The following is a 26399-nucleotide window of genomic DNA, read 5'->3' on the forward strand; positions in this document are numbered from 1 at the left end:
TTCTGTTTCCATTCTTTTTCTCATGAGTTTTTTCCCCCCCTCTAGAGTTTTCAGTCATTTGGTCATATGTTTTTATTTATTTTTTTTAAGATTTTGTTTATTTATTCATGAGAGAGACACACACACATCAGAGAGAGAGAGAGAGAGAGAGAGAGGTAGAGACACAGGCAGAGGTTAGAAGCAGGCTCCATGCAGGGATCCTGATGTGGAACTCGATCCCGGGACTCCAGGATCATGCCTGGGCTGCAGGTGGCACTAAACCGCTGAGCCACCCAGGGATCCCAAGGTCATATGTTTTTAATGTTTGGCAATTTTTTATTGATTGTTGAATAACATACATGAAAAATGTAGAGACAATGAGTGTGGTTGATGAGATCTAGAGAGGGTTTACTTTTGCATCTCAGAGGCAATTAAGAGTATCAGATAAACGTAATCTATTTTGTGTTTGAGTTGATTTGAATCAGGATTTCAGTCATCATGAAAATTAATCTATCTTTGCTTCATCCTTCTGCTATGGTGGAGGTCAACACACTTTATCTGTATATGGTCAGATAGTAAATAGTTTAGGCTTTGCAGGCCTACAGTCTCTGTTGCAACTACTCACTCTATCATTGTAGCACACAAGAAATCCGTAAATAATATAAGTGTGGTTTTATTCCAATAAAACTTTTATTTATAATATTTGGCATTGGGCCAGATTTACCCTGCAGACCATCGTTCTCCAACCTCTCTCTATCCTAGGGTATAACTCTCTGGGGCCTCCTCTTAAAACCTGGGTTATTTAACCAAGACCCTTTTTCTGTAGAGATCCCTACACTTCAATTTTTGTCTCACTATTTCTGTGAAACAGTTGTTAGATCTATGAACCTTCTTATCTCGTTGGCTACAAATTATGAATTACCAATTAGAGAGGAACAACCACACTAGATGTGGGCTTCACCTTTTTGCACTTACCTTCTCTCCAGGATCTTAACTTTTAAGATAGTCACCTGGGTAGCAGTCTGACACCATCAAAGATTTTTTGTTGTTGTTATTATTTATCTAGCTTTTCTCCTTGTTCTTGGTACAGATAGTTTATCAGAGCCAGAAGCATATGAGGGTCTTTATCTGAAATTCAGATTCACCATTGCCTTAACAAAGATTGGAAAAACCATCTTTATGTTTTGAATTTTGCATCAGTGATTGTCAGACTGAAGGGTATGCTCAGAGTCCAGTTGGCTACTCTCTGCTTTTAAATAATAATTTGTCTCGAATCTGCTCACTTCTCCCCATGCTGATTGCTCCTTCCTTAATTCTCATTTAAAATGGCTTTCTAGGGTACCTGGGTGGCTCAGCTGGTTAAATATCTGCCTTCAGCTCAGGTTATGACCTTGGGGTCATGGGATGGAGTCCCACATTGGGCTCCCAGTTCAGCAGGAGTCTGCTTCTCCCTCTCCCCTGCTAGTGCTCTCTGTCTCTTTCTCTCTCTTAAATAAATAAATAAATAAATAAATAAATAAATAAATAAATAAATAAATAAAATCTTTTAAAAAATGGCTTTCTAATTCTCCCGATATGTCCTAATTCATTCTCTGCATGGTAGCTGGAGGGATCCTTATAAAACATAAATGTGAGCATGTTATCCCTTGCAACTTAAACTCTTTTATAAAAGTAAACTCTAGGACTAACATGGGGCTCAAACTCACAACTCTGAGATAAAGAGTTGCGTGCTCCACTGACTGAGCCAGCCAGGTGCCTCTCACTGCTTCAAACTCTTTAATGCCTCTCTATTTCCTTTAGAATATAAAAGACAAACTTTAAGATGGCTTGTAAGGCCCTTCATGACCTTACCACTATCCACTTCTCCAACCAAATTTTCCAATTTTTTTTTCTAAAGTGATTCTATCTGGTTTGCATTAATTGCTTGCTGTTCGTTGACGAGACCAGAGACTCTCCCACCTCAATGCCTTCACACATGGTCTACCTGACTTGAGATCTTCATACTTTTCTTTCACCTTAAGATATCTTTCAAGTCTCAGCTAAAGTTAACTCTCTCTACAAAACTTTTTTTGACTCCTAAATTCTGGCCTAGTTCTGGAGTGCTCTATATTCCCCCAATGATATTTCTTATCCCCTGAATAATGAAATTGAATGTGTTGACTTGTTTGTAGCCCCTAAATACTCTGAGCTTCACAGGGCAAAACTGTTTCTATTTCAGTCTTGAATCATTAGCATCTAGCACAGCACCTGGCCCATGGGAGGTGCTTCCTAGTGCTTCGTTGAATGAATGAATGAATGAATGAATGAATGAATTAATGTTTTAAATATATGAGGGATTATTTACTTTTTATTCTGATGTTTACATTCATTGCTGCCCAGTATAGCTTTACAAGCTGGCAAAGCAGTATTATTTCTGTTTTAAAATGGACAAGTGGTAACAGGCCAGATGACTTGCATGGGGGTTTTCAAGATGTTTAATAGAGAGTGTAGAGCTCATCTCTAGGTTATGTAGGTTTCAGGATAGATGTTGAGATCATGTACCATGGTTTTGCCTTACTCACTACATCACTTCTCCTTTTCCATTCCCATCTCTTTCTTTTCCTTCCCCCTATGATTATCAGTAAGGCCACACTGAAAGCCAGAGAGATGGTGACACCTTGATTAATCAGTAGGTGTGGGGATTTTTAGAGAGTTTAATCATCCATCATTAAACAAAACTTTTCTTCCCCCCACCATGGCTCCATGTTAGCCTGGGATCGGAATGCAGAGGAAGGGGATGTGACAGGTGGTAACTCCTCCTTTTCAAGGTGAGATTGTGCATAGAAATGCCAGGACTCTGTGGTGACTTCAAAGCGGTGTGTGGTGCCTGGAAGATGGAGAAGGGGCTCCGGGTGGTGACCTTGTCAGATTGCTTTGCTGATGATAGTGGGACTCTGCAATCATCTGCTTGTTAAAAGGAAGAAGTTCATATATGAAATCAATAATGTGATGAGTGGGCACAGTCTCCTCCATGATCTCTTTCAGGTAATATTAAAGGGAAATGTTAAATAATATTAATATTTGAAAAGTTAGCCATTAAATTCCATTCTAAAATAAAAAAACAACACCTATCATTTTTGTATGTTTGTATGGGAAAAGCTATGCATTTTGTTTCTTTACTCATAAATTCTGTACCACAGAGTGTGCTATAGTCAGGTTGTAGAGATGAACATCTGGTGAACAAAGAGGCAGGGCAGATAGTATTGGAAGGGTTTTCTAAAAACTGCCTCTTGAATGTTACTCTTTGGAGACCTCTGGTCCAGGCAGCAAACTGAAAGTGGAAGTATCTTTCGAGAGGCCAGAAAACATTGATTTTACTGGCTTGGCTAGAAAGTTTAAGGCCATTTTCATTCATGTCTTCTAGGTAGTATCCTTTTCAAGTGGATGACCATGGAATCCGAGAATATCTCAGAGAAGCAAGAAGAAATTCTCTCTATCTTGGAAGAGAAATTTCCTAGCTTGCCTCCAAGAGAAGACATTATCAACGTCCTACAAGAGACCCAATTCAGTGCTCAGGGTGAGTGACTCTGTTCTTTAGCTCTGTTGCAACTCCTGAGGAGGGATGGTTTATGGGATGGCATGTTGCCAGGGCCCAGAAAGTGAATTTGAGGGTGCCTTCATTTTCTTCCCTATGATTGTGCTTGTGGAAGGTTTCCAGGCACTTAATGTTGGCTTACCTGGAAGCAGGCAGCCTGTACTGCAGTCTCTCCTCTGAGGCCTCTGTGTCTGGATGTATGGTTAATACATGTGTCTAATGTGCACCCCAGATGCCTCATTACATGAAATCCCTGTGCTGAGCTGGTTCTATTCTGAGAATGTGGCAGGAGCAATGTCAAACACAATGGGATTTCATAAATCAATTAATTTTAGGAAAAAAGAAGACAGCTAAGCAGATAAAATTGTTCTCTCAATCTCAGCTTTACTAAGACAGTGGATTTCCTGGCTCACTCATTTTATAATAATAATAAGTAGATATAATTCCAGGAGTACCTGATACACACACAGTTTTGCTGCTATAACTTTGTATGGATTATCTTACTGAGCTTTCATGACAACCCTGAGAGTCCGGTGCTATGATTATCCCCAGTTTCCAGATGTGAACACTGAGGCACAGAAAGGCAGCTTTTCTTTCTTGCAATCACATACACAGCTGGCAAGTGACCAGGCCAGGATTTGAACCCAGACATTGACATAACTTTTTCCCTTAGTTTGGAATTCCCCGGGGGCAGGGGCAGGCCCGAGGCAAAGTAGTTTATCTGGCAGGTGCTCCCCAGAAACACTGGAGTGATTTATCAAGCAGCTTAGCATTGTGGGAGGTCATCCTTCATCCCGCTAGGGAACCCAAGAAAAGAATGTAAATTGCACCTCACTGTTATCCCACCTGAAGGTTGCAGTGCTGTGCTAAAACTTGTCCATTCAAGCTCTGGGGACTGGTTGGTAATTTGTCAGGAGTTTTGTGAGTTAGGTTATGTTGGGTCAGCAGCTTGGAAGCCATGGTGGAAGTGTTCACATCACAGAAACGAACAAATACTACAAATCAGGTTTTATTGCTGAATATTCAACATTTACTAACATACCACTGGTCTATTGAGAGATACTTAGTTCCAAGAGTTGTTAATTCCCAGAGTAAGCTCTGGTGGCTAGAGAAAATCCTTAGGAAGAGACTCAGGTGCTGGTGTTTGGGCATCATGCTTCCCACACTGCGATGGGAAGACCTAAGGAAGAATGAGTGGGGCCATTGATGCATCTGCTACAAATGTATGTGTGTGGATGGATACGTGTATGTATAGCTGCACGACGGTATGCATTTTGTTGTTCACTTTCAAAACTAGACCAAGCTTTTTTTTTTAAGATTTATTTGAGAGAAAAAGATAGTGCGTGTACACGCATGAATGTGTGCACAGAGGGGAGGGGCAAAGAGTCTTAAGCAGACTCTTCATTGAGCATGCAGCCCTATTTGGAGCTCTATCTCATGATCATGACCTGAGCTGAAACCACGAGTTGGGCACTTAACCGGATGTACCACCGTGCCCCACAACTAGATCAAGCTTTTAATGTCACAGTATATTCTATAAATCATTTTATGCTGCAGTATGATACATTGTGGCCTTTCAGTCTTTAAGCCAAAGAAAAATATTTAGTACTCGTCTGGTTCCTTACACTGCTGTGCTTGACAGAGTGTTCTAAGTTAGGAGGGCAAGCAGTCAACTTTAGTATCTAAACATGCATCTGGGAAGGATATATATTCTCTACTGGGCTTTACTATGGGTCTTCTCCCCAAGAGGTTAGGCCTAACCAGATATAATAACCTAGAGTGAGAGTTAAATGTCAAGCCAGACCTTTTCCTATCTTTTGCAGATAAATTCTACTGAAGCGCATTGTCAGCTGACTCAAACTATGCAGTTTTGGATAATTCAGCCATTTCAGATTATTCTTCTCATCATTTAAGGAATCCAGTGGCTCCAATTGCCAAAGAAATTGGTCACAAGGGTGACCAATTTAATTATGGTAGTTTTATGGGTTACATATATAAAGTGTATTTTGAATAAGATTACACTAGAAAATATAGGAGCTCAACTAAATCCATCCTGAAAGCAAATTTTGGCCTTGTGAGGTGTGACCTAGCAAGTTTGCGTGATTACACTAGGTCTTCCTCATTTGTGCACCTCTTCCCATTCCATTCTCTGCTTCTGTCTGCTATGGGCCTCTAGAGTCTTTTACTTCTGAGCATTTAGTCCTGTGGCTTCTGGTTGGGGTTGGTGGGTGAGGAGAGTTAGCAACACATGGGGTGTGTGTTTCAAGGGAAGAGAGAGGCTGTAGTATTTCTTCCTTGCTTCCTTACTGATTTGATGCTAAGTTTCTGGCAGCTACTCCTCTGTACTTTCAGGTCTCTGTTTCTTGCCTGTGTCCTTTTTGCTAGTGTCTGAATGCTTCACCATCTTTTATTCATTTTCTCAGCCCCACCCACGTATCTGTGAGTATCCTGTTATTAAAAATCTTTTTTTTTTAAATCATGAGGGTGAATTCTGTTTCCTCCTAGGATCCTAACTGGTGCAAATATTGTCACTCATGTGATTTTTTTCTTAATATGTATTTATTATGAGTAAGAGATCTTGGGGGGTGGGGTGGGTATTGAGACTAACAGGCTGAATTCTTTATATAATCCCTTGATGTTACCAAGAAAAGTTCCCCAAGTGTAACATAATGTTTTCCCCTCTCATCTACAGGTTTAAGTATTGAACAGATGATGCTGAAAGATCTAAAGGAACTGTCAGATGGAGAAATAAAAGTGGCCATTAGTACTGTGAGCATGACCCTCGAGGTAAGGGTAGGAATGGGTTTTAGTTTGTTTAGTTGGTGGTTGATTTTTTGGGCAATGACAGATTTTACAGAATTGCAGTCTGAGCAACTGGTGTACAACTCTCTACAGCATAAGTCAGTGTTACTCTTTTGCTATGAATGCTTCTTTATGATATATTTGACTAGGAATGCGGGTTATTATTTTGGATGAAACCACTGTGCTATGTCAATGAAAAATGGCAAACATGGATTCCCAAGGCAAGTGGTATTTCATTCATTTCAGTAGAAAAAAACCTAAAACACAAGCATTCACATTTGTATGTGTGCATATGTATAGTCTGCTTAATAGCAAGGATTATATATGTGACTGGATTCACTTCCAGTTTTTCGGTGAACCACCCCACATTGTCCATAGAACTATTCTAAGAAAACAAGTTGTCCTTTGGCCCTTGTAGGCTGTTTGGATGCATGTCATTTTTAGTAATCAATGGTGGCAGTTCAAGTATTCATAAAACTCTCTTTCCAATCTGTTAAATGAATGACTCAGAGTGAATATTACTCTTGTCATTGTGTGTTTCCTTGGTAAATTATCCTTTTTCTACTTTGGGGGTTTTCAATGACTTGTATGTTAATCTTAATTAACCTAACTAATGGGGATGATATTTTACAGAAACACATTTGTGCCATGCCGAAGTCTACATATTTCTATACTATTATATTGTCTTGGTTGAGGCACTGAGCTCTCAAGTTTATGGAGATAAAAATTGCTGTATAGCAATTCATATTTTGGCTTTTAGAATTGTGTATCAGCATTTTTTTCACTTACCTTATGATGTTGATGATGATATCAATGTATATACTTCTAGGGAATAGCAGGCATGTATGGGGTGTCCATGACTCAGAAAACCCATGAGTAAAGCAGGTGATTTTCCCTGTAATTTCTTTGAAAAATTTAATTCCAGTTGCTTGAAATAGTAATTCAGGTCATAGATCCATATGAGTACCCAGAAGCAGATTGTTGTTACTAGAGGGAATCACATTTGGTGGTTACATCATACCTTGTAGTTTATTGAGCACATTCTCATTGTAGGTAGTTGGTAAACTGACACAGTTGTTTCTATGGACTTTCAAATTGCTAGATGCTCCCTATAATTAGATGTTGATGTGACTCAACACAAGAAATACATGTAATTTGGGATGTAGTAACTAGATAATCAGCTTCAATTAGAAATCTGCTTTGTGTATAGAAATCCAAGGAAAACATGGATCTTGCAAGGGTCAGTAGCTCAGAGAATCATTTCTCCTAGTTCAAGCCTTAGGGTTTTCTGTCTCCTCTCCCCCTCCCCTGTCTCCCTTCACTTAATGGCATCTTATTAGGCTTTAAATGCCTTGTTTGGAATTCCTTTCTAAATTAACATAGAGCATCTTGTAATTGCTTAGGGAACTGTCTGCAGTTAGCAAATTATTTTAAGGCTATTATTATTACAGACTTACCATAGCTTTAATGTACCTTTATTTATATTGTAGGGGTATATGAATGGCTTTTCAGAATTGTTAAACTCTGATGTTTGCCAAGCTGAATAAGTGATAAAATGATCATCTACATCTTTATAGTAATTTACATAGAGGTCCAGTAATTAATCAGGCTATTAAGTACATCTCTGGAAACACTATGTGATCTTCTGGGAGGATGGAGAAGGACATTCGTACATGTACAAGAAGGGTACACAGATTAAATGCTAATCAGCTGAATAAGGGCTTTTCACTTGGGCATAATGGGGATAGTAAAGATGATTGAGAAATGGGGAAGCAGCTCCTTAGTAACATCCTATGATTTCTTTGAAAGAGCAAATGCACGTTACTTATTCAGTCTGTCAGTTTTGAAACAGCTATCTAGACACCCTTTAAATCTAGATAGACTCTCAGGCAGCCCTGGTGGTACAGTGGTTTAGCGCTGCCTGCAGCCTAGGGTGTGATCCTGGAGACCCAGGATCGAGTCCCACGTCGGGCTCTCTGCATGGAGCTTGCTTCTCCCTCTGCCTGTGTCTCTGCCTCTCTCTCTCTCTGTGTCTCTATGAATAGGTAAATAAATAAAAATCTTTAAAAAAAAACAACAACAAATAAATCTAGATAGACTCTCAAAGTTCCTATGAGTGTCTCAGTCTCATATGTTCTCCAAAGCATGTTGAGACCTAGCTACTTCGTGATGACTTTTGTAAATTCTCCAGTTTATAACCATCCTCTGAACCATCCTTTAGTCTAAAGGACCAACTTAGGACTGAAATAGTTATTGTATCTTCCATTAATTTTGAGCTTGTTTTATGTATTTATTTAATCATAGTTAGACAATATTTTAGGTTAATTGAGCATAATGATGACATCTTTGACTTTTTTTTTAAGAAGGAGAGAGAGCATGGTGATGGGTGGAGGAGGGGATGCAGAAGGAGAGGGAAAGGGAAACTCTTTGCAGAGCTTGACATGAGGCTCAATCTCGTGACCCTGGGATGATGATCTGAGCCAAAATCAAGTATTGGACACTTAACCAACTGATCCATCCAGGGGCCCTGGCATCTTTGACTTCTATCCCCCTTTAATTTCTTGGCACAGTGCTGAGCATATAGTAGGTGCTCTACAAATAGAAATACTTAGTACATATTGGTGTTTGCAGTTTGTCCATGAGATATCTGATTTTTACTTCCTTTTCAACTTAAATAAACAGCTAGGAGAGTGAAGCTACTTAGTTGTGCATCCAAGACAATATGCTTTGTTCCCTTCTAATCAGTTTTTTTCCAGATAACTATGTCTGAAGGCTGAGATCATATAGATCACATATGGTCCACATATTTGTAGATAGTACTGCTTACCCAGCTGTTGTCCAAAAGTGGATCGGGCAGCTTTGCAAAGTAGTTGTAACTGGAAGGAATGCACTGGAAGTTCTGTGGCACGTCAGGGAAATAGACAAAAGGCTTCTTTCTTTCTTTTTTTTTTTTTTTGACAAAAGGTTTCTTTACATTTTTGGTGGTCTTTTACAATGCTCTGATTCCACAGTTGTATGTGTCATGACCTTTATCGACTGATGACCTGATTAATTTTGGGAGGCAAAAATATTGAGAAAATCAGAGGAATCTGTGTCTTTGCAATATAAGAGAAGGAACCCCTGGTTTAGGAGATAGAGACCACTGGTTTGACAGATGGGTTACCTCGGGCCTTCTATGTTGAAAGCTACTAAGCCCTTTCTCATTTTCCTGGTAGTTTGTATCATAAAGAAGAATTGTAATCTAATCAAGGGCATAGGTGTTCTTGAAAGACCTACCGTAGAAAGTAAATAATTACAGTCATGCAGAGTTTGCTGCATTTGCTCCCTATGAGGTCAGATGAATGTGACTTGGGGGAGCAATGGATAAAAACTGGCCTTCTCAGAAGCATGGCCAGAGGGGTAGCCCTCCTTACAGAGAGGATTTGGAAGCTAGGACCATGGAGAAGGCACTGCTGTCTCGTTTTGCATGGCCTCCAGGTCATTCTGAGCCAAATTCACACACATCTTGTGAGGCATCCACGCCACATACTGGAATTCACTTCACTGACTGTTGTTGTACCTCATCTTTTGTGCCCATTTCATTGCCTGCCAATCTGATTATCAGAAGAGAAACGCAGGTGGCTTTGATTCTGTTCCAGTCCTTTTTTTTTTTTTTCTATTGAAGCGTTGTTGACACACAAGGTTACATTTGTTTCAGGCAACATAGTGATCCGACAAATCTGTATGATGTGTTATGCTCAGCACAAGTGCAGCTCACAATCCTGCATTTTAGTGGTGCAACCAGTGGAGAGAAGTAAAATTTGCCCAAAACTAAATCCATATTAAAAACTAGAAAGTATACAAATTAAAAATAATAAAACCTTAATCAGAAAAAAAAAAGAAAAGAAAAAAAAAGTATTTCAAAGCACATGCTAATTGGAACAAACTCTGCCTGTGTTCTTTTTTTTTTTTTTAAGATTTTGTGTATTTATTCATGAGAGACACAGAGAGAGAGAGAGGCAGAGACATAGGCAAAGGGAGAAGCAGGCTCCACGCAGGGAGCCCGATGCGGGACTCGATCCAGGGACTCCAGGATCACACCCTGAGCAAAGGCAGATGCTCAACCGCTGAGCCACCCCCAGGTATCCCTGTATGTGTTCTTTTACCAGAAATTAAGTGGTTATTATACCTCCTAGACCTGGTATACCATTAAGGGGAAGGGACAGATCTTTCCATTCCAGTGAGGTACCACCAAAGCAACTGAGGTTCCCTTGCTAACACCAAACAGGATTACAACCTCCTTTAAGCATGTCCAAAAGGCTGTGAGCCATTAGCAGCTTTCCACAGGAAGGACAATAAGCAGGCACTGACCTGCTTACTAATTATTATGATCAATGACATTATGATTCATTCGGGCATGTGTACTATGTCAGTTTGCTCAGGCTGTCATAACAAAACAGCACCGAGTGGTGTTAACGACAGAAATGTAGTGCCTCACAATTCTGTTGGCTAGAAGTTCAAGCGTTGGCAGGATGGGCTCCTTCTGAGGGCTGAGAGTCTGTCCCATGCCTCTTACCCAACTACTGGTGGTTTGCTGGCATCTTTGGCCTTGCCTGGCTTGTAGAATTGTCACCTCAATCTCTGCTTTCACATTCACATCATCTTTCCTCTCTCCTTGTCTCAGTGTTCAAATTTGTGTGGATACTAGTCATCCTCTCCAATGACCTCATCTTTATGTCTGCAGTGACCCTGTGTCCAAATAAGGTCATATTCTGGGGTACTGGAAGTTAGGACTTCAGTATATAAATTTGGGGGGTGGCGGAGGGACACAATTCAACCAATAGCATATACTACTTGTAAAAGTAGTAATTTTCCAGAAAACTTAAAAGAATAAAACATACAGGACTGTCTGAATGAACCTGTTGCCTGCTAACCACATGTTTTTCTTTCAAATCCGTTGCCTTTAAGTGAGGAACAGTGGGGATTTTCTGCTCTTGAAATTTGGTCTTCTTTATTTGGAGCTGGAGTCTGAGGGAAGTGTTCAGGCTTGTTTTCTCTCTGGGACTGTCAGCCGGGGGCCTTCTCATGACCAGACACTCTGCTATTTGAAACCTGGAATAGAACACATGGGATGCATTCTGGTAAAGTGACTCAGACCGCTGACTCATTCTGCCCTGTAGAGATTACCAGCCAAGCTGCACCTTGGAACACTGCAGAAGGAAAAATACAACATTTTCCCTCAGCTTTTGGAACCCAGAGCAGAATGAATTTCAAGATCACTGTTAACAGTTCCCTAACAAAAGGAAACATTTATTCAGGGTGTAGTGAGCATTATTGAACCACTGTAACCTGTGCTTTCAGACTGAGCAAACCAGTCTGAAATCTGGTTTACCAATTTTAAGCTCCAAATATGATTTCTCATGGTTTGAGCTTAGAGTTTTTGGAGATCAAGATGGAAGTATGTCTAGAGTATTTGCCTACCTTGATGTGTCCTAGAATGTGTAGTTAGGAATATTTACCGGGGGTGGGGGGCATATAGATGATTCTTAATTAGTGCATTCTTCAAAATACCAAACCCTTACATGGTAGGTTATTTTTCAAAGCCAACTGGCCAGCCAGTGGAAATATGTGCAAAAACTCCCCTGGATTTTTAGAACATAAGTGCGTCCATTTCCTCTTGGGTTGAGGCTGGCCACCTCCTCCTTGCTAAAGAGGTAACATTTGATTTTGAGTGCTCACTGTATACCAGATGGTAGAGTGAAGACTTGCATCATCTCATTTAATCCCCCAGAAAGCCCATGAGGTAAGGGTGCTGTGGTTACCCCTGTGCTGGTTAAGGTAGCTGTAGCAGCTGTAACAGATAAACCCACATCTCTCAGAGACTCAACACAGAAGTTGTTCCATTTTTGCTCATGTAGTGATCCACTTTGGTGTTCCTGGTCTGGTAGCCTCGGGTGATTGAGAGACCATGTTCTACATGCAGCTCCCAAGATGCCTGTGAACATCTCCAAACAATTACTAGGAGGGAGAAGAGCTTCCAGGGCCACAGATGGAAGGCTTTATGGATCTTATTCCAAATGTAGCATCCATCACTTTCACTTACCTTTCATTGGCTCAGTCACCTGGTCCCATCTAGCTACAGGGAAGCAGAGAAATGTGGTCTAGCTGTGTGCCTAAGAAGAAAAACACTTTGAAGAATACTTAGCCAGTCTGGCACAATCTCCATCTTGGAAGCAAGGAAATTGGAATCTAGAGAGATGAAAACATTTGTCCAATGTAGAGCAGAACTAAAATCCAGGTTTGTCCTGCTCCAGTACTGTTTTCACTGCTTGAGATATGGTACCCATGGGCAAGACTAGTTGTAATCTTTGAGCCCACCCAGGGCTTGACTCATGAGTCATCCAGACATAGCAAGTGCCCCAAATTTGAGGTGTCAGACAGCCTGCGCCTCACTCCTCATACCAAGACTTCTTCCTCTTTACGTTCACATCTTTACTTCTTTTAAAAATCATTTCAATTTTGATCTGTAAACATCATCCAACTTCTAAGTATTCATAATGAAAGTAATTATTGGCCCCTGACCTAGAGGAGATTTGATAAATAAATCCAGTACATAAAAGTAATTGGAACAAAAATTACAGGACAAGGAACTGAGTAGGACATACCATGTAAGAAGGAAGGGAGTGTGATGCTTCTTTTCAGCCTGACTCTAGAATTCAAGGATATGAGTATTCTGGTTTGCCTTGCTGTGATATTTAACTTTTTAAAAATTGGTATTCCAAATGGAGAGAAGCCTAATCAGTTAGTGAAAAAAAAATTTAATTGTAGAGATCTTTTATTAAAATGGAACAGTATTACTTTTGAGTGCTATACTAACTTCAAATAACAAAAACTTTGAGTAGTTGAGGTGTTAGGAGTTCTCAATTCATACCTGGCCTAAGGGTCCAAAGGGAATTAAAGCCAATGCCAAAAACAGGTAACTTTCATGGTATGAATTTAATGATCAGTGTGTGTGTGAGACATCTGGAGTATGAATTTAGAGGTAATAATTCATGGCTTCTTACAAGTAATTTAGAGCTAATAACTCATAGCTTCTTGAGGACAGTGGTAGGATAAAAAGAATGAAAGATAGACCCACAGGGATGCCTGGGTGGCTCAGCAGTTTAGTGCCTGCCTTCGGCCCAGGGCATGATACTGGAGTCCTGGGATCGAGTTCCTCATCGGGCTCCCTGCATGGAGCCTGCTTCTCCCTCTGCTAGGTCTCTGCCTCTCTCTCTTTGTCTCTCATGAATAAATACAATAAAATCTTAAAAAAAAAAAAAGACCCACAAAAGTAGACTTGCATGCCTTTTAAGCTATCATGAATGGTTCTTGATAAGATATAGCTGAGATGAGAGAATCAGAAATCATTACGTAGGGACACCCAGGTGGCTCAGTCCGTTGAATGTCTCTGCCTTCAGCCCAGGTTGTCATTCCAGGGTTCTGGGATCGAGCTCTCTGTTGGGCTCCCTGTTCAACAGAGAGTCTGCTTCTCCCTCTCCCTCTGCCCCTCCCCTGCTTATGCTCACTCTCTCTCTCTCAAATAAAGAAATAAAAATCTTTTTTTAAAAGATATTCTTATTTAAAGAATGGCTTATCATATCAGTGGCAACAGCACTTTGTCTTTGAAACAAAATGTACTAAGCAGCTAAATCTTATATTTAGAAGCCTTATAATTTGTATGTAGGTAGCACCTTCTGCAGATGGCAAAAAAATATTTCAAAGACACCAAATAAAGCCTGCAAAGCCAGCCCATCTAGAAGTGCCTTATAATGGAATTCCTGTTTTATATCTAAGCTTGAGTTAAGTTGGGGCCAAGTTGATGTTTTGTTGACAACTTTTCTGTTTTACCTACTGGCCAATTTCAAGTGGACTTAAATGATTCATGAAACTTGGCCCATCTAACCTTCCTTCTCTGTATTTATTTCCCTAAATGGTACAAAATACCTCAGCACAGCCTTTCTAGCAGTCATTTTGCAGCAGGAATGAAATAAACAGTGATCCAAAGTTTAAAGATCATGAAGTTACTCATATGCACTGTGCTTTTTTGGACATAGGGTAGTGCCCTGGACTTCTATCCTTCTCTCCTGTGACACTTATAAAAAAAAAAAAAATGCGTTTATAGAGAAGGGATGGCAAGGGGGTTGTAGAGAAAACACAGAGTCTGCCCTCCAGGCATAAACCTCTCCTTGGGGCCCAGAAATCCCCACTGACTTCCCTGGAAAACTGCAGTGGGAAGGAGATAATGAGATAAGATGCAACAAGGCTTTGGGGAATGTAAGTGATGCTAGCCTCAAAAGTGATTATTTGGCTTGGTGCAGAAAGTGAGCAAGCTGTGGAAGGACCTGCGTGCTGTTCCAGGAAGACCAAATGTGGTTGATTGGTAGTGAACAAACCAGGGAGCGTCATAAATTCCCCGATGGCATCTTACTTGCTGCATCTCTAGTGGAGAGTGGCTTTGTGGGATTCAGATTTATAGGCAAATGTGGATGTGTATCATTCATTGCCATTTCCCCGTTTTTATTACATTTTGTTCTTACCCCCCCCACACATGTCCTTTTTTTAAAAAAATTTTTATTTATTTATTCATGATAGAGAGAGAGAGAGGCAGAGACACAGGCAGAGGGAGAAGCAGGCTCCATGCCCGGAGCCCGATGCAGGACTTGATCCCAGGACTCCAGGGTCACGCCCTGGGCCAAAGGCAGGTGCTGAACCGCTGAGCCACCCAGGGATCCCCCCAACATGTCCTTGTACCTGCTTTTGTACCAAGAGCATGGAACAAAATAGGGCTGCCATACCCCACGCCAGGATCCTGACATCATGGTGAGTTGGGTCCAATTGGCTCCCCTCTCCCTGTCACCTCCTCAGAGTGAAACCGTATTCCAGTTATGTGCTGTTGTGTAGCAAGCCATTCCCAGGACCCGGAGGCTTAAAATGAGATATTAGTATTTCTCATAGTCTGTGGGTTTATTGGGTTCAGCTGGGTAGTGCTTGCTGGAGTTTCTCATGGTTAACAGTCAGATGGCGGCTGTGAGCTCAGTTGTGACCGTGGTTTCTCCTGGCATGACACTTAGGTTCCAAGAGAGACAGCCGCAGGAGCGAGCTTTGTGAGACACTCGGGGGGCAGCTGCAGTTCTTGTGACCTAACTTAAAATGTCTCAGAGTATGACTTCCATCATTTTCTATTCAAGTCTCCGAGATCAGCCTAGGTTGATGACAAGAGAAATTAGCAGTGGTTTGATGGTAGATGCCTGGAAAAAACAAAAAAAACCTCTTATTTAATAACCATATAATCAAATGAATCTCACGAATGAATTAGCTAATTTTTGTGCAGTTCTTGCATTACAGTTGATGACTGGGTATAGTTTCAACAAGAATGGAGTTGATATTTCTGCTTTCCTTAATAAGAAAGTGAAACAACAGGCTTTTGTCTGAATTTCCCCTGCTGGTCTACAACAATAATGACTTCTTTGCTGAATTAGTAGTTTACAAATACTAGAAGATTATGTCCTCAGGGTTTTGGGGTTTTGTGCATGTGCTATTCACAATGTGATGGCCACAGACACAACACACTTTGAAGTTTAACTTGAGTTTTAACATTTTCTTAATTACTTTCTTAAGTCCAGACCTGGTAAATTGTTTGTGTAGAGAGACAGATTATAGATATTTTAGACTTTGTGGTCCAAGATGCAAGACTGAGGATATTATATAGGGATTTAAATAGCTATTTGAAAACTTCTAGCTCGTGGGCCATATAAAACCAGTCAATGGGCTGCATGGGGTCTATGGACTTGACTTTGCCAACCTGCTCTAGGGGAGCAATGCAACAATAAAACAAGTTTTGATGTATAGTGTTTGCCAATTTCTGTAGTGTATATACTCTTAGTGTGGCTTGTTTGAACGCACCAATATGACATCATCGAAACAGAGATGGGAATAGTTGATAATCCTTTACTGTAAAACTGGAATTTGGTCAAAAGTATTCTCACCAAGGGGGAATAAAAAAAGGAAAATGAGAAAAATCTATGTGAGGTGATGGATGTATGAATTAACTTGATTGTGGGCATCCTTTCTCAATGTATACCTATATCAAATCATCAAATTGTAGGTTTTAAATACATTATAATTTTATTTGTCAAACAAAGCAAATGGAGAAGAGATGAGCAGAAGCCTGCCATTTTTGTAGCATTTCTGCCATGCAGATACTATAGATGTAAATAACATAAAGAGCATAGATAATAGTAACAGATAATAAAATAATTATGAAGGAATGTGTTTCAGAATTTGACTTTTGTTTTTGATACAACTTATGTAATATAAAATATGTACATTTAATTTTTGCCATGGCTACGTTTGCTTTGCAAATGGTGGGTTTGCAGGTTTCACCCCAATTTTATAATTGTCTCTCATTGACCTGTACGTGTCAGTTCCAGCACACCAGTAGGAATGAGACCCCAATTCTCAATGTGAGGAGGAGCATGTGCATATGCAGAGGGAAGAGATTGGAGACGGCTTACCCAGGAGGGAGTTGCTCCTGGTACCCAAGGCTGTGTCATTCAGTCCCAGACTTTTTTCTATCAATCAAGGAAAAGTAGCCACTTCTACCTGAGTATTACCACACTTTCTTCCAGTACCTTTCTAATGCATATTTATCATTAAAAAGCCTATAAGAAAAGTCTTTTAGATGTCATCAAAATGCCTATGACTTTCCATTTGCATGCAGTATTTTTGGTACCTCTGTCACTTTATTTGGGGATCTCTCATTTAAACTCACATTCATGGGGTGCATGGGTGGCCCAGTTCGGATAAGCGTCTGACTTCAGCTCAGGTCATGATCCCAGGGTCCTGGGATCGAGCCCCACATCAGGCTCCATGCTTCTCCCTCTCTTCCCTGCTTATCCTTTCTCTCTCACTAACTCTCTCTCTCTCTCTAAAATAAATAAATAAATAAATAAATAAATAAATAAATAAATAAATAAAGTCTGTTAAAAAAATAAATTCACATTTACCTTTGGGGAAATGGGCATATTATCAGAAGGTATTCTGAATAAATTCAGAATGTCACTGCATCTTATGCAAATACCAATTGTACATTTCTAGACCTTTCTAGACCTTTCTAGACCTTCAGAAGTCATAAGTAATTCTGTTTTATTGAAATCCTTTTGCAGGGGGAGGACAGTTGACCTTTACCTTGTGAAGGAGCCCAAGTATCAGTGTCTATCTTTCTGAGAAGTAAGCTCCGGGAAATTGGTAGAATTAGGCACCTCTCTTGTTATTGCCCTTCAGGAAATGTTGGTATTTTGGAACACCTGGGTGGCTCAGTGGTTAAGCATCTGCCTTTGGCTCAGGGCATGATCCCAGGGTCCTGGGATTGAGTCCCACACCGGGCTCCCTTTAGGGAGCTTGCTTCTCCCTCTGCCTGCCTCTCTCTCTCTCTCTGTGTGTGTCTCTCATGAATAAATAAATAAATAATCGTAAAAAAAAATGTTGGTATTTGGAAAGCTAATAGGTAGACTTTGGTTCCAGTCACTTTAATCTCATAAAATGGCAAAGAAACCACAAAAAACCGCCCTATTATGTTCATTCTCTCTCTACTTCAGCCTGGCCGAGGGAATTAAGAACCAGCATTTTAACAAAATATATCTGTGACAATTTGAACTTTCTTTATGGCATAATATCAAATTCTCTTCTGCAGCTCTCTTCACGAGGAGGGAAACCCTCAGGACATTGTGATATGCTAGGATGACTGCTCTTTCGCTCTGTAAATACATTTTTAAAGTGTACTATAATGTCATTTTGATGGCTTAATTTCTGGAAGGATTTGGCTAATTACATTTTTAGGAATGTCTTCAGACCAGTTTTAGCTGCCTGGTGTTAGCAGCTGTTGCTTACCTTTTCTCTGGTTTATTTTCTCTCTCTCTCCTGCTTTCAGAGTTATTTTGCTGATTTGGAGACCTGACCTTGGTTTAAATTAGTTTGTCTGTAACACTTCTGTGAATCACACTGCAATATTTTAATGGTTAATTACTGCATTGCATCAACTTGTCACAGAAAAGCAGGCTGTGAAGCTAAAGGAGAATTTCTCCCTTTTCTTGTGACAGAAGAAACCTCTGCAAAAAGGAGACAGTTGGAGCTTGGTTGTCTGAATGCCCCTTCCCTCTCCATGTAGGTAAATGCTGAATCGGTTCCCTGAGTAACAAGGACTCCTTTTGAGTGCACATTGAAATGAAATAATAAATTTATACCAAATAGCCAGTGGCGATTCAGAGAAATAAGGAGACTCAAACAAAGGAATAATTTAGGATAGTTACTTTCTAGAATAGACATCTTTTTTGTTGTTCCTTAATCAATAGTGGTTGCTAAGGTTGGCTGTGTGGAAGTCTAGTGAAGAGTGGGTTATGATAGGTCGGTGGTGTCGCCTAGTGGTGGAAAAAGGAAAACTTTATCTAGCAGATAAGGTGCTAGAACTAAAATTTGGTAATTTATTCTTGTCTTCTTTTATTCCTTCAGAAGAATAATCTAATGTGCATTGTATCCCTAGCATGGGGCTAGTCCGAACTTTGAGTAATTCAAGTTACAAAAACAAATATAATAGTAGCCAGAATTTGCTGAGTGTTTACTATGTACCATACATTTCATTTTTATTGAACCTCAATGACTAGTCCCTGAGATAGGTCTATTCTTATTTCCATTTTATAAATGGATTGTAATAGACTCTTCTAGAAAAAGTATCTCATGACGTGAAGTATTTGTGGCGATGATTTGCCTTCCAACATGTTAGAGTAGCAACCTTTTCATGATACCTCTATGAAATCTAATTGTCAGTTTCTTCTCAAATACCCATGCCAAGTACATTTGTTCTGGCTTTTAAAAGTGCTGTCTTTTTATCTCAAACCAAAAATGAAACAGTCATTTTCTACCTACGTGCTCATGTCATTACCTACCTACCCATGGAGCCCAAACAATGAGGCTTCCAGCTTATACTATAGCCATTAACATCACTAACTCATCCTGTTGCACATCAGATTGGATAATGTGTCCCTGGTACAGCAAGATTGAAAAAGGAGGGCTTGAATGTTTGCACTCATTTCATTATCCACTTAAGCACTCATTAACGTAGTCATTTGTTATCAAACATTTATTGAGCGTCTACTATGTAGCTGAAATATGGACTTGATACTGCAATATAGTAGTTTCTGTCTTCCCTAAGCTTATGAATGATTGGTAATTTTAATTCATTCTAATGGGGCCAATGCAGGATACCAGAGTTTCTGACTCAGTAGTTCTGGGGTAGAACTCAAAAAATTTTATTTCTAGTTAAGTTCCCTGGGATTCTGATGCTGCTGGCTCAGAGAACACACTTTTGAGTTTGGTTGGTTTATTTTTTTTTAAGATTTTATTTATTTATTCATGAGAGACGCAGAGAGAGAGAGAGAGAGAGAGAGGCAGAGACACAGGCAGAGGGAGAAGCAGGCTCTCTGCAGGGAGCCTGACGCGGGACTTGATCCCAGGTCACCAGGATCACACCCTGGACCGAAGGCAGGAGCTAAACCGCTGAGCCACCCAGGGATTCCCCTGTTGGTTTAGAGCCATTTGATTCAGGTCCCAGCTTTTGGATGTGCATACACAGATCCTGAGGAAGGGAACTGGTGTTCATTGAGTATCTACTATGTTCCCAGCATTATGATAGGTGCTTTATAGTAATTTATCTTTCAAAATTCTGAAACCTTCCTTATGACATGGGCAATTATTAAATTTATTTGACATGTGGATAAACTGAGACTCACAGAAGGAAAATGAACTACCTCAAGCCACAGAGTAGGCATTCCAACCCAGAGACCTCTGATTGCAAAGTCCTTGTTCTTTCCTGATTGTTCTATGTTGGGTCATAGAAGAATAAGCTTATTGTTATCATCATCATTATTATCTCTCATCAAGTATGAGAGAGAAGTTCCGATATGAAAGATAAGAAAGGATGTGTTTCCCCAAAACTTAGTGGCTTCAAAGACAACAATTTAGTATTGCTCATGATTCTACAGGTCTTGCCTGAGCTCACTCATGCAGCTGTAGTCAGCTAATGGCTCTGCCAGGGCTGGGTCATCTAGAGTGGCCTCACTCACATGGATGGGAACCTCAACCGGGAAGGTTGGAAGGGATGGCTGGTGGCTGAGCCTCTCTTTAGATGTAGTCTTTCATCCCAGGCTTCTTCACCTGAAAAACAGAAGCTTTCAAAATGGAGGAAGCATGAACTTTGGGGGATTCATTCAGGGGCACCTGGGTGGTACAGTTGCTTGAGAGTCCAATACTTAGCTTTGGCTCGGGTCATGACCTCTTGGTCGTGGGATCAAGCCTCACATTGAGCTCTGCCCTCAGCATGGAGCCTGCTTGGGATTCTCTCTCTCTCTCTCTCTCTCTCTCTGCTCCTCCTGCTCATGTTCTCTCTCTCTCTCTCTCTCTCTCTGAAATAATGAAATCTTTAAAAAAAGGAAAATATTCATTCAAAACATGTATGGAAGAGGAAACCAGACAAGTTCACATTTGTGTGTGGACGGTATAGTTTCAAAAATATTATAATGGTTGCACATCTCAAGGTAATATATTTGTAATGAGTATCAGTCTCAGCAGAATAGGTAGCCTGTTCAGTGAAGATAATTTGAGGAAAGTCTTTTAAGGTAGGCTATTTGATTAGTTTGAAGGCAGAGTGAGGGATGCTACAAAGAAGAGAGTAATAATATCCTATGGATTGCCACCCTCACCTTGACAGGGAAGAGAAGAGAAGGGAGAAATTTTCCAGAACTGGGAAGAAGAAGACTGAAAAGAGAAGGCCACTTCAAGAGGAGCCTTTGGCCAAGGAGTGGCCAAGTTCAAGGTGGTCCCAGCACCTGTTGGTTGGGAAACCAACAGGAAACTAGAAGCTTGGAAGAGACTCTTGCTATTGTCTGTAATGTCACTGCTGTGGCAGAGAGTGGGGTGGAGGAGTATGGCAGGGACACGGGAAGACAGCTTGCAGACAGACGTTCAGCTAGAAGATTTAGCTGACGCACCAAAGCAGTACAGAATGTTTCCCAAGGTGACAAGTGAGGCCGTGCTACACAATTTTCAAAAGAAGTGGATGAAACTTAATGACATTGGTTTTAGGCTTCTCACTATCTTAGATGAAGTAAAAGGATGGAAATTTGGAAATAGAAAAGAAGCCACTTTTCAAGATGTGTTTGTCACATATGACTGAGGCTGAGGGGCATTGATCCCTCACCTCAAACTTGGGGCAATGAGTTCTGGAAAGCCTCCTCAGAGAGACTCAAATGTGCCCTTTGCAGCCTGGGGAACACTGTGTTTGGGCATGTCTCACTGCTCTCTACAAAACCTGAAGGACAAGAAATATGCAGACTGGCTATGCTGATGGAGTACCTAGAACAAGTAGTTGCATGGAGTAGCCCTCACCCCAAGAAAACTGTTGGAGTAAAGTGCATGCAGGAATATTTATGTGGGCTGGATCTGAGCCACATGCAAGAGACAACCAGGGTGCATTCCGTAATAGATCCTGCCCAAGAGGGCTGACTTGAAGTGAAAACAGCAGATCCCAGCTGGGAGAAGCTAGAAGCAGAGCCAGCTTCCTCAGGGCTGGGGAGGTGAGGAATAGGTATGGCTTCCAACTGTAAGGGTGTAGGGGAGAAGGGATACAAGAGCTCTGATGGGCTACAGGGAGCCCGTGAAAGTGACCCACCTGTGAAGAGCAGGAAGCTCTAGTATGTAGGTACACCAGAAAGTGACAATGAAGGGACAGCTTTTCTACTCCTACCTCATCTTACTTCCTTGTCTCCAACCCAGAAAGGGTCTAACTGACAATTAGCAAAATGAATGAGGGAATAGAGGAGGTGAGTGTGGGAACAGGGAAGAGAGAGGAACAACATACTGCCTCCCACCAGCAATGGGCCTCCCTGGGGGAGGGTAGAAGCTTAACTCCATAAAAGACCTGCAAGTTTGTCTACTAAATTGAGACTGCAGGAGCGCCTGGGTGGCTCAGTCTGTTGAGTGGCTGGCTTCGGCTCAGGTCATGATCTCTGGGTCCTGGGATCAATCCCTACGTCCGGCTCCCTGCTCAGTTGGGAGTCTGCTTCTCCCTCTGCCACCAGTGCTCCCCCACCCCCACTCTGTGTCTCCTTCTAAGTGAAAAAAAAATCTTTTAGAAAAAGTAAATTAAGACTGCATCTTACAAGTTGAAATGCCCGAGAAGCTTTGCTACCTGAGAGTAATAAAAACAGATCCAGAAAAATCATAGGGTTTGCCCAATGTTTTACATAGGATTGGGGCAAGAATTCGCCCCACTGAGAATCCTACACGTGTACCTTGTGAGTCCTGCCTGTTGTATGTCTCTGTACATCTCTGTAGAGAAACATGAGTTACTGTAGTCTCTGAGTTAAGGAAAGTGGTGGTGTTTCCCCAATTCCTTGTATTCCTCCTGCCAGGTACTTCTTCCTTTGTGAATGCTCTCTTCTTAAAACCATCTCGATTTTTTTCTGTATAAGAATCTGTTGGAAGCCAAATGGAGGAAGCAGTGAGAGAGGGAGCAAACAATGTGTTTTTGCTTAAAGGCCTGTCTCCTAGGGATATCCCTGGGGTCACAATGTTTTGGCTGTATGAACCTGAAGTGAAGTGATTTAAAACAACCATACCTGCCAGGAAAGTGTGTTGGTATCAGCATGAATATTAAGAGCTGAGGTGTCCAAGACCAAGATTTGTGGCATATTTTAAGCATATTATATATATAAAGGGGGAGAAAGGCTTTCTTCTTTGAACTTCCTAAGAGAACTTTCCAATTATTAGTACTTTATTTTCTTTTTTTGGCAGACAAATGTAAAGTACAGGAAGCTTTCTTTTTGTGTGTGTTTGATGAAGATTTATTTACATGTTTCAACCGGGGATATTCCTCCATTGTTTGATTTTAGTTTTGGATATTTGAAAACTTTCTTCCATTTTGTATTCATGTACCGTGCTGGGCACGGTACACGAATTCATTGTTGTTGCTAAAAAAGCAAGTAAACATGTTAACATTTAATCTTCCAGTAATGGAATCGGAAGCAAGAATCTCAGCAACTTACAATGCTGTTCAGAGATATTTTTCCACTGCCTGTTGTGAGAAGTTAGGGTATGAAAATAAATGATGTATGGAGCCGTAGGAATGCGACTTTTCCAGACTACCTTATGTCTAAGGAACATTAAACATAGGGTTCTCGTTTAGCAAATAAATAACCATTCATTTCAATGGCTGTGTAGTCTGGACTTTCGTGCATATTTTTGCAAAGATAAGGAGAGGCCATTAGGGATTTAATATAAAATAAATCGCCAAGGGGTCTTCTTGTAGTCCTAGTCTTTCTGCCACATGGTGTGTTACTAATGTGCATAAATGGGCTTAAATGAATTTGTTATCTGTATTACATTTGGAGTATGTATATATTTATATATTATTTTTTAATTGTGTTTAAAAATAAAACATTAAATACATCATTTTGGAGAGTTGGAAACGTAGAATACGTAAATCAATCAGCTTCAATTAGTATTAAAAAATGTCAGTATATTAGAATTGCCTGTGGGTATATTTACCCCACAGAGTTTAATATATTTTAGTTCTGTCATCTATGAGGTAGCCATATGGTTAATTTGTCACCTTATAAGAATAGACTGTTACAATCCAAGCTCGATTAATGACATAACGCTTCTGCACCGTTGAAAGAGTCCATGTCTTGGTTGTTTTATTGATGCCCTAGGTCAGATTCTGATCATCATCTTCATGCAGTATGATGGCTTTAGCTAAGCAAGGGGCTTTGCCGCTTTGATCTCTTCTTGAGTTACTTTCACCATGTTTACAGTTACAGGCAGAAAGTGGCAGGAAATGTTCTGTATCATATCAAATTATTTGATTGTATATATTACAGCATCCATAAGGTCAGTGCCATAAGAATTTATCTTCGGATTTTCTCTCTCTTTTTTACAATAAGAGGAAATTATCCTTTTTACAATGACAAATGGAAGTTAATAAATTCTAATCTGGTAAGATTTTAAAGATAGATACAGTCTTCTTTAGATTAGATTCTGGAATGATTCCAAATGGTCTTGATACCATTTTCAAATAGAGTTGCTCATAAGAATAGCTTTGATGTTTGTCCCTTAGAAATAGCTCTTAGTAAACAAATGATCATTTTAAGAAATTACATAGTGATGACAGTTAATTTTTACTACTTTTTATTAATGACCCAACATGTGATGTTGAATTGTTATATCCATACTAAATTTTCTCTGTTTCATATTTCACATATAGACTGTGGCATAAATATATTCTAATATTTTTTTCTGCTAATCAATTTTATTTGAGGCTACCATTCTCAAAAAGAGCAAAAACTTTCTCAATTACATGCACCAATGTTTCCCCTTCAGGTAGTCTTAATGTAATACTATCATATCATATCAGAAATATCATTCAATTAAAATATTTACTAGATAACTGTTAGACCTTGGTGATAGCTTTCACTCGTATTTGTATCTGAACACAAATGAAATCACTGTTGTATATAATCTAATGCAAGGAGTTGGTGAGCATGTGTGTGTAACCTTTGCATTTGACTGGCGAGGAAAATACTACTTATTTTGACTTCTCTAAATTTAACCAATTTATCATTGGAGGGTTGTTTTTCTTGCCTTTATCACTGCTTTACTGAACATGTTTATGGGGCATAGGCTTCAACAGCAGGAGGTGTTTTTTGAAAAACGTTAAGCATAAACTATACTTTATAATGTATTCGTATGTGATTCAGTGTTTGTTTCCACTCATTGACAATGTAGGCACACAGTCCAACGTTTATCAGTGATCTTAAGTAGATGAAAATCGCCTTTGATCCTTTATCAATCTGGGTGGATGAATAGAGGATCCAAGGCTCACTGTGGAGGTGGATTCTATGTCCAGAAGATTCAGGTACAGTGTCCTCCTTTTCCAAATGCTAACTGACACAGAAGTTATTTAACCTCATAGAGATTAGCAATCCATTGCCAAAACAGACACCAGCACTTTGGAGTGATGAAAGATTTTTAAACATCCAAGAATTGGAAAATTAATCCAGATATTTTTAATATAAAATAATAACCCCCTAAATGGTAGTAAAAAAATAACTTTATTTGCATACTGCTTTGCTATTTTCCAATAAATTATCAATCATGTCTCTGATAGAGAGAGGTTAGGATTCTAATCTCTGTATCTTTAGTCTCTCAGCCAATGCTGCTACACATTCCAGGTTATTTGCAATGGAGGGGATATTTCAAAAAAATAGACCTTTTGGCAGGAATTTGTTTTGTGCATGTCACATTTGAGTATAAATATATTACAAACTATGCTAAGCAAGTCATTATTGACTTTAACACAATTGCTACTAAACAAAACAGAGTTTATGTTATTTATAAAGATATCCACAATGATTACACAATTCTTTTGTTTGCCGTCTAGTTGGAAGAAACCTTTTACTGCCCTGACCACCCTGGTTTACTGTGCTCATCGGTCAAAATTCTTTAATATTCTGATACACAAACATTCTTCCTCCATGTCCAGCATGTATAACATGGCCCCTCCTACGTTTAACTTAGAACAAATTATTAGCCCTCTCCCTGCCCAACTCTGAATCTCACATCTATCTTCCTTTCCTTCTTTCTTTCTTCCTTTCTTTCTTTCTTTCTTTCTTCTTTCTTTCTTTCTTTCTTTCTTTCTTTCTTTCTTTCTTTCTTTCTTTCTTTCTTGCATCTCACATCTTTCTTTGTTCAATGATCCATTAAGGCTCTATAGTAACAATGTGTATGTTCAACTGTGGCAAAAACACATTTTACTGATCAAAATTGTGCAGCACACTTATGGTTTGCTCTTTGCCCATTCGTTGAAAATCACCGATCTTAAATTTTAATATCACTGTCCTACACAGCAAGTCTTCCACCCTAGTGACCTAGACTGGATCTCATGTGACTCTTTAGTTCTTTTGCCAAAGTTAGC

At 39.9% G+C, this 26399-nt stretch overlaps 1 protein-coding gene across 9 annotated transcripts in view; it reads left to right on the plus strand.

Annotated features, from left to right (window-relative positions):
* The window catches only part of PRUNE2 (prune homolog 2 with BCH domain), a 256556-nt gene that overhangs the window by 66473 nt on the left and 163684 nt on the right, over nucleotides 1–26399 (plus strand). For all 9 annotated transcript variants that reach the window (XM_038527051.1, XM_038527042.1, XM_038527046.1 and 6 more), the window contains exons 5-6: nucleotides 3383–3535; nucleotides 6246–6340. In XM_038527051.1, coding sequence (XP_038382979.1) covers nucleotides 3383–3535; nucleotides 6246–6340 — 248 coding nt within the window. The remainder of the gene's footprint in view (nucleotides 1–3382; nucleotides 3536–6245; nucleotides 6341–26399) is intronic.

The sequence above is a fragment of the Canis lupus genome, chromosome 1 (genome assembly GCF_011100685.1).
Source record: "Canis lupus familiaris isolate Mischka breed German Shepherd chromosome 1, alternate assembly UU_Cfam_GSD_1.0, whole genome shotgun sequence".
In the NCBI taxonomy this organism is placed as follows: domain Eukaryota; kingdom Metazoa; phylum Chordata; class Mammalia; order Carnivora; family Canidae; genus Canis; species Canis lupus.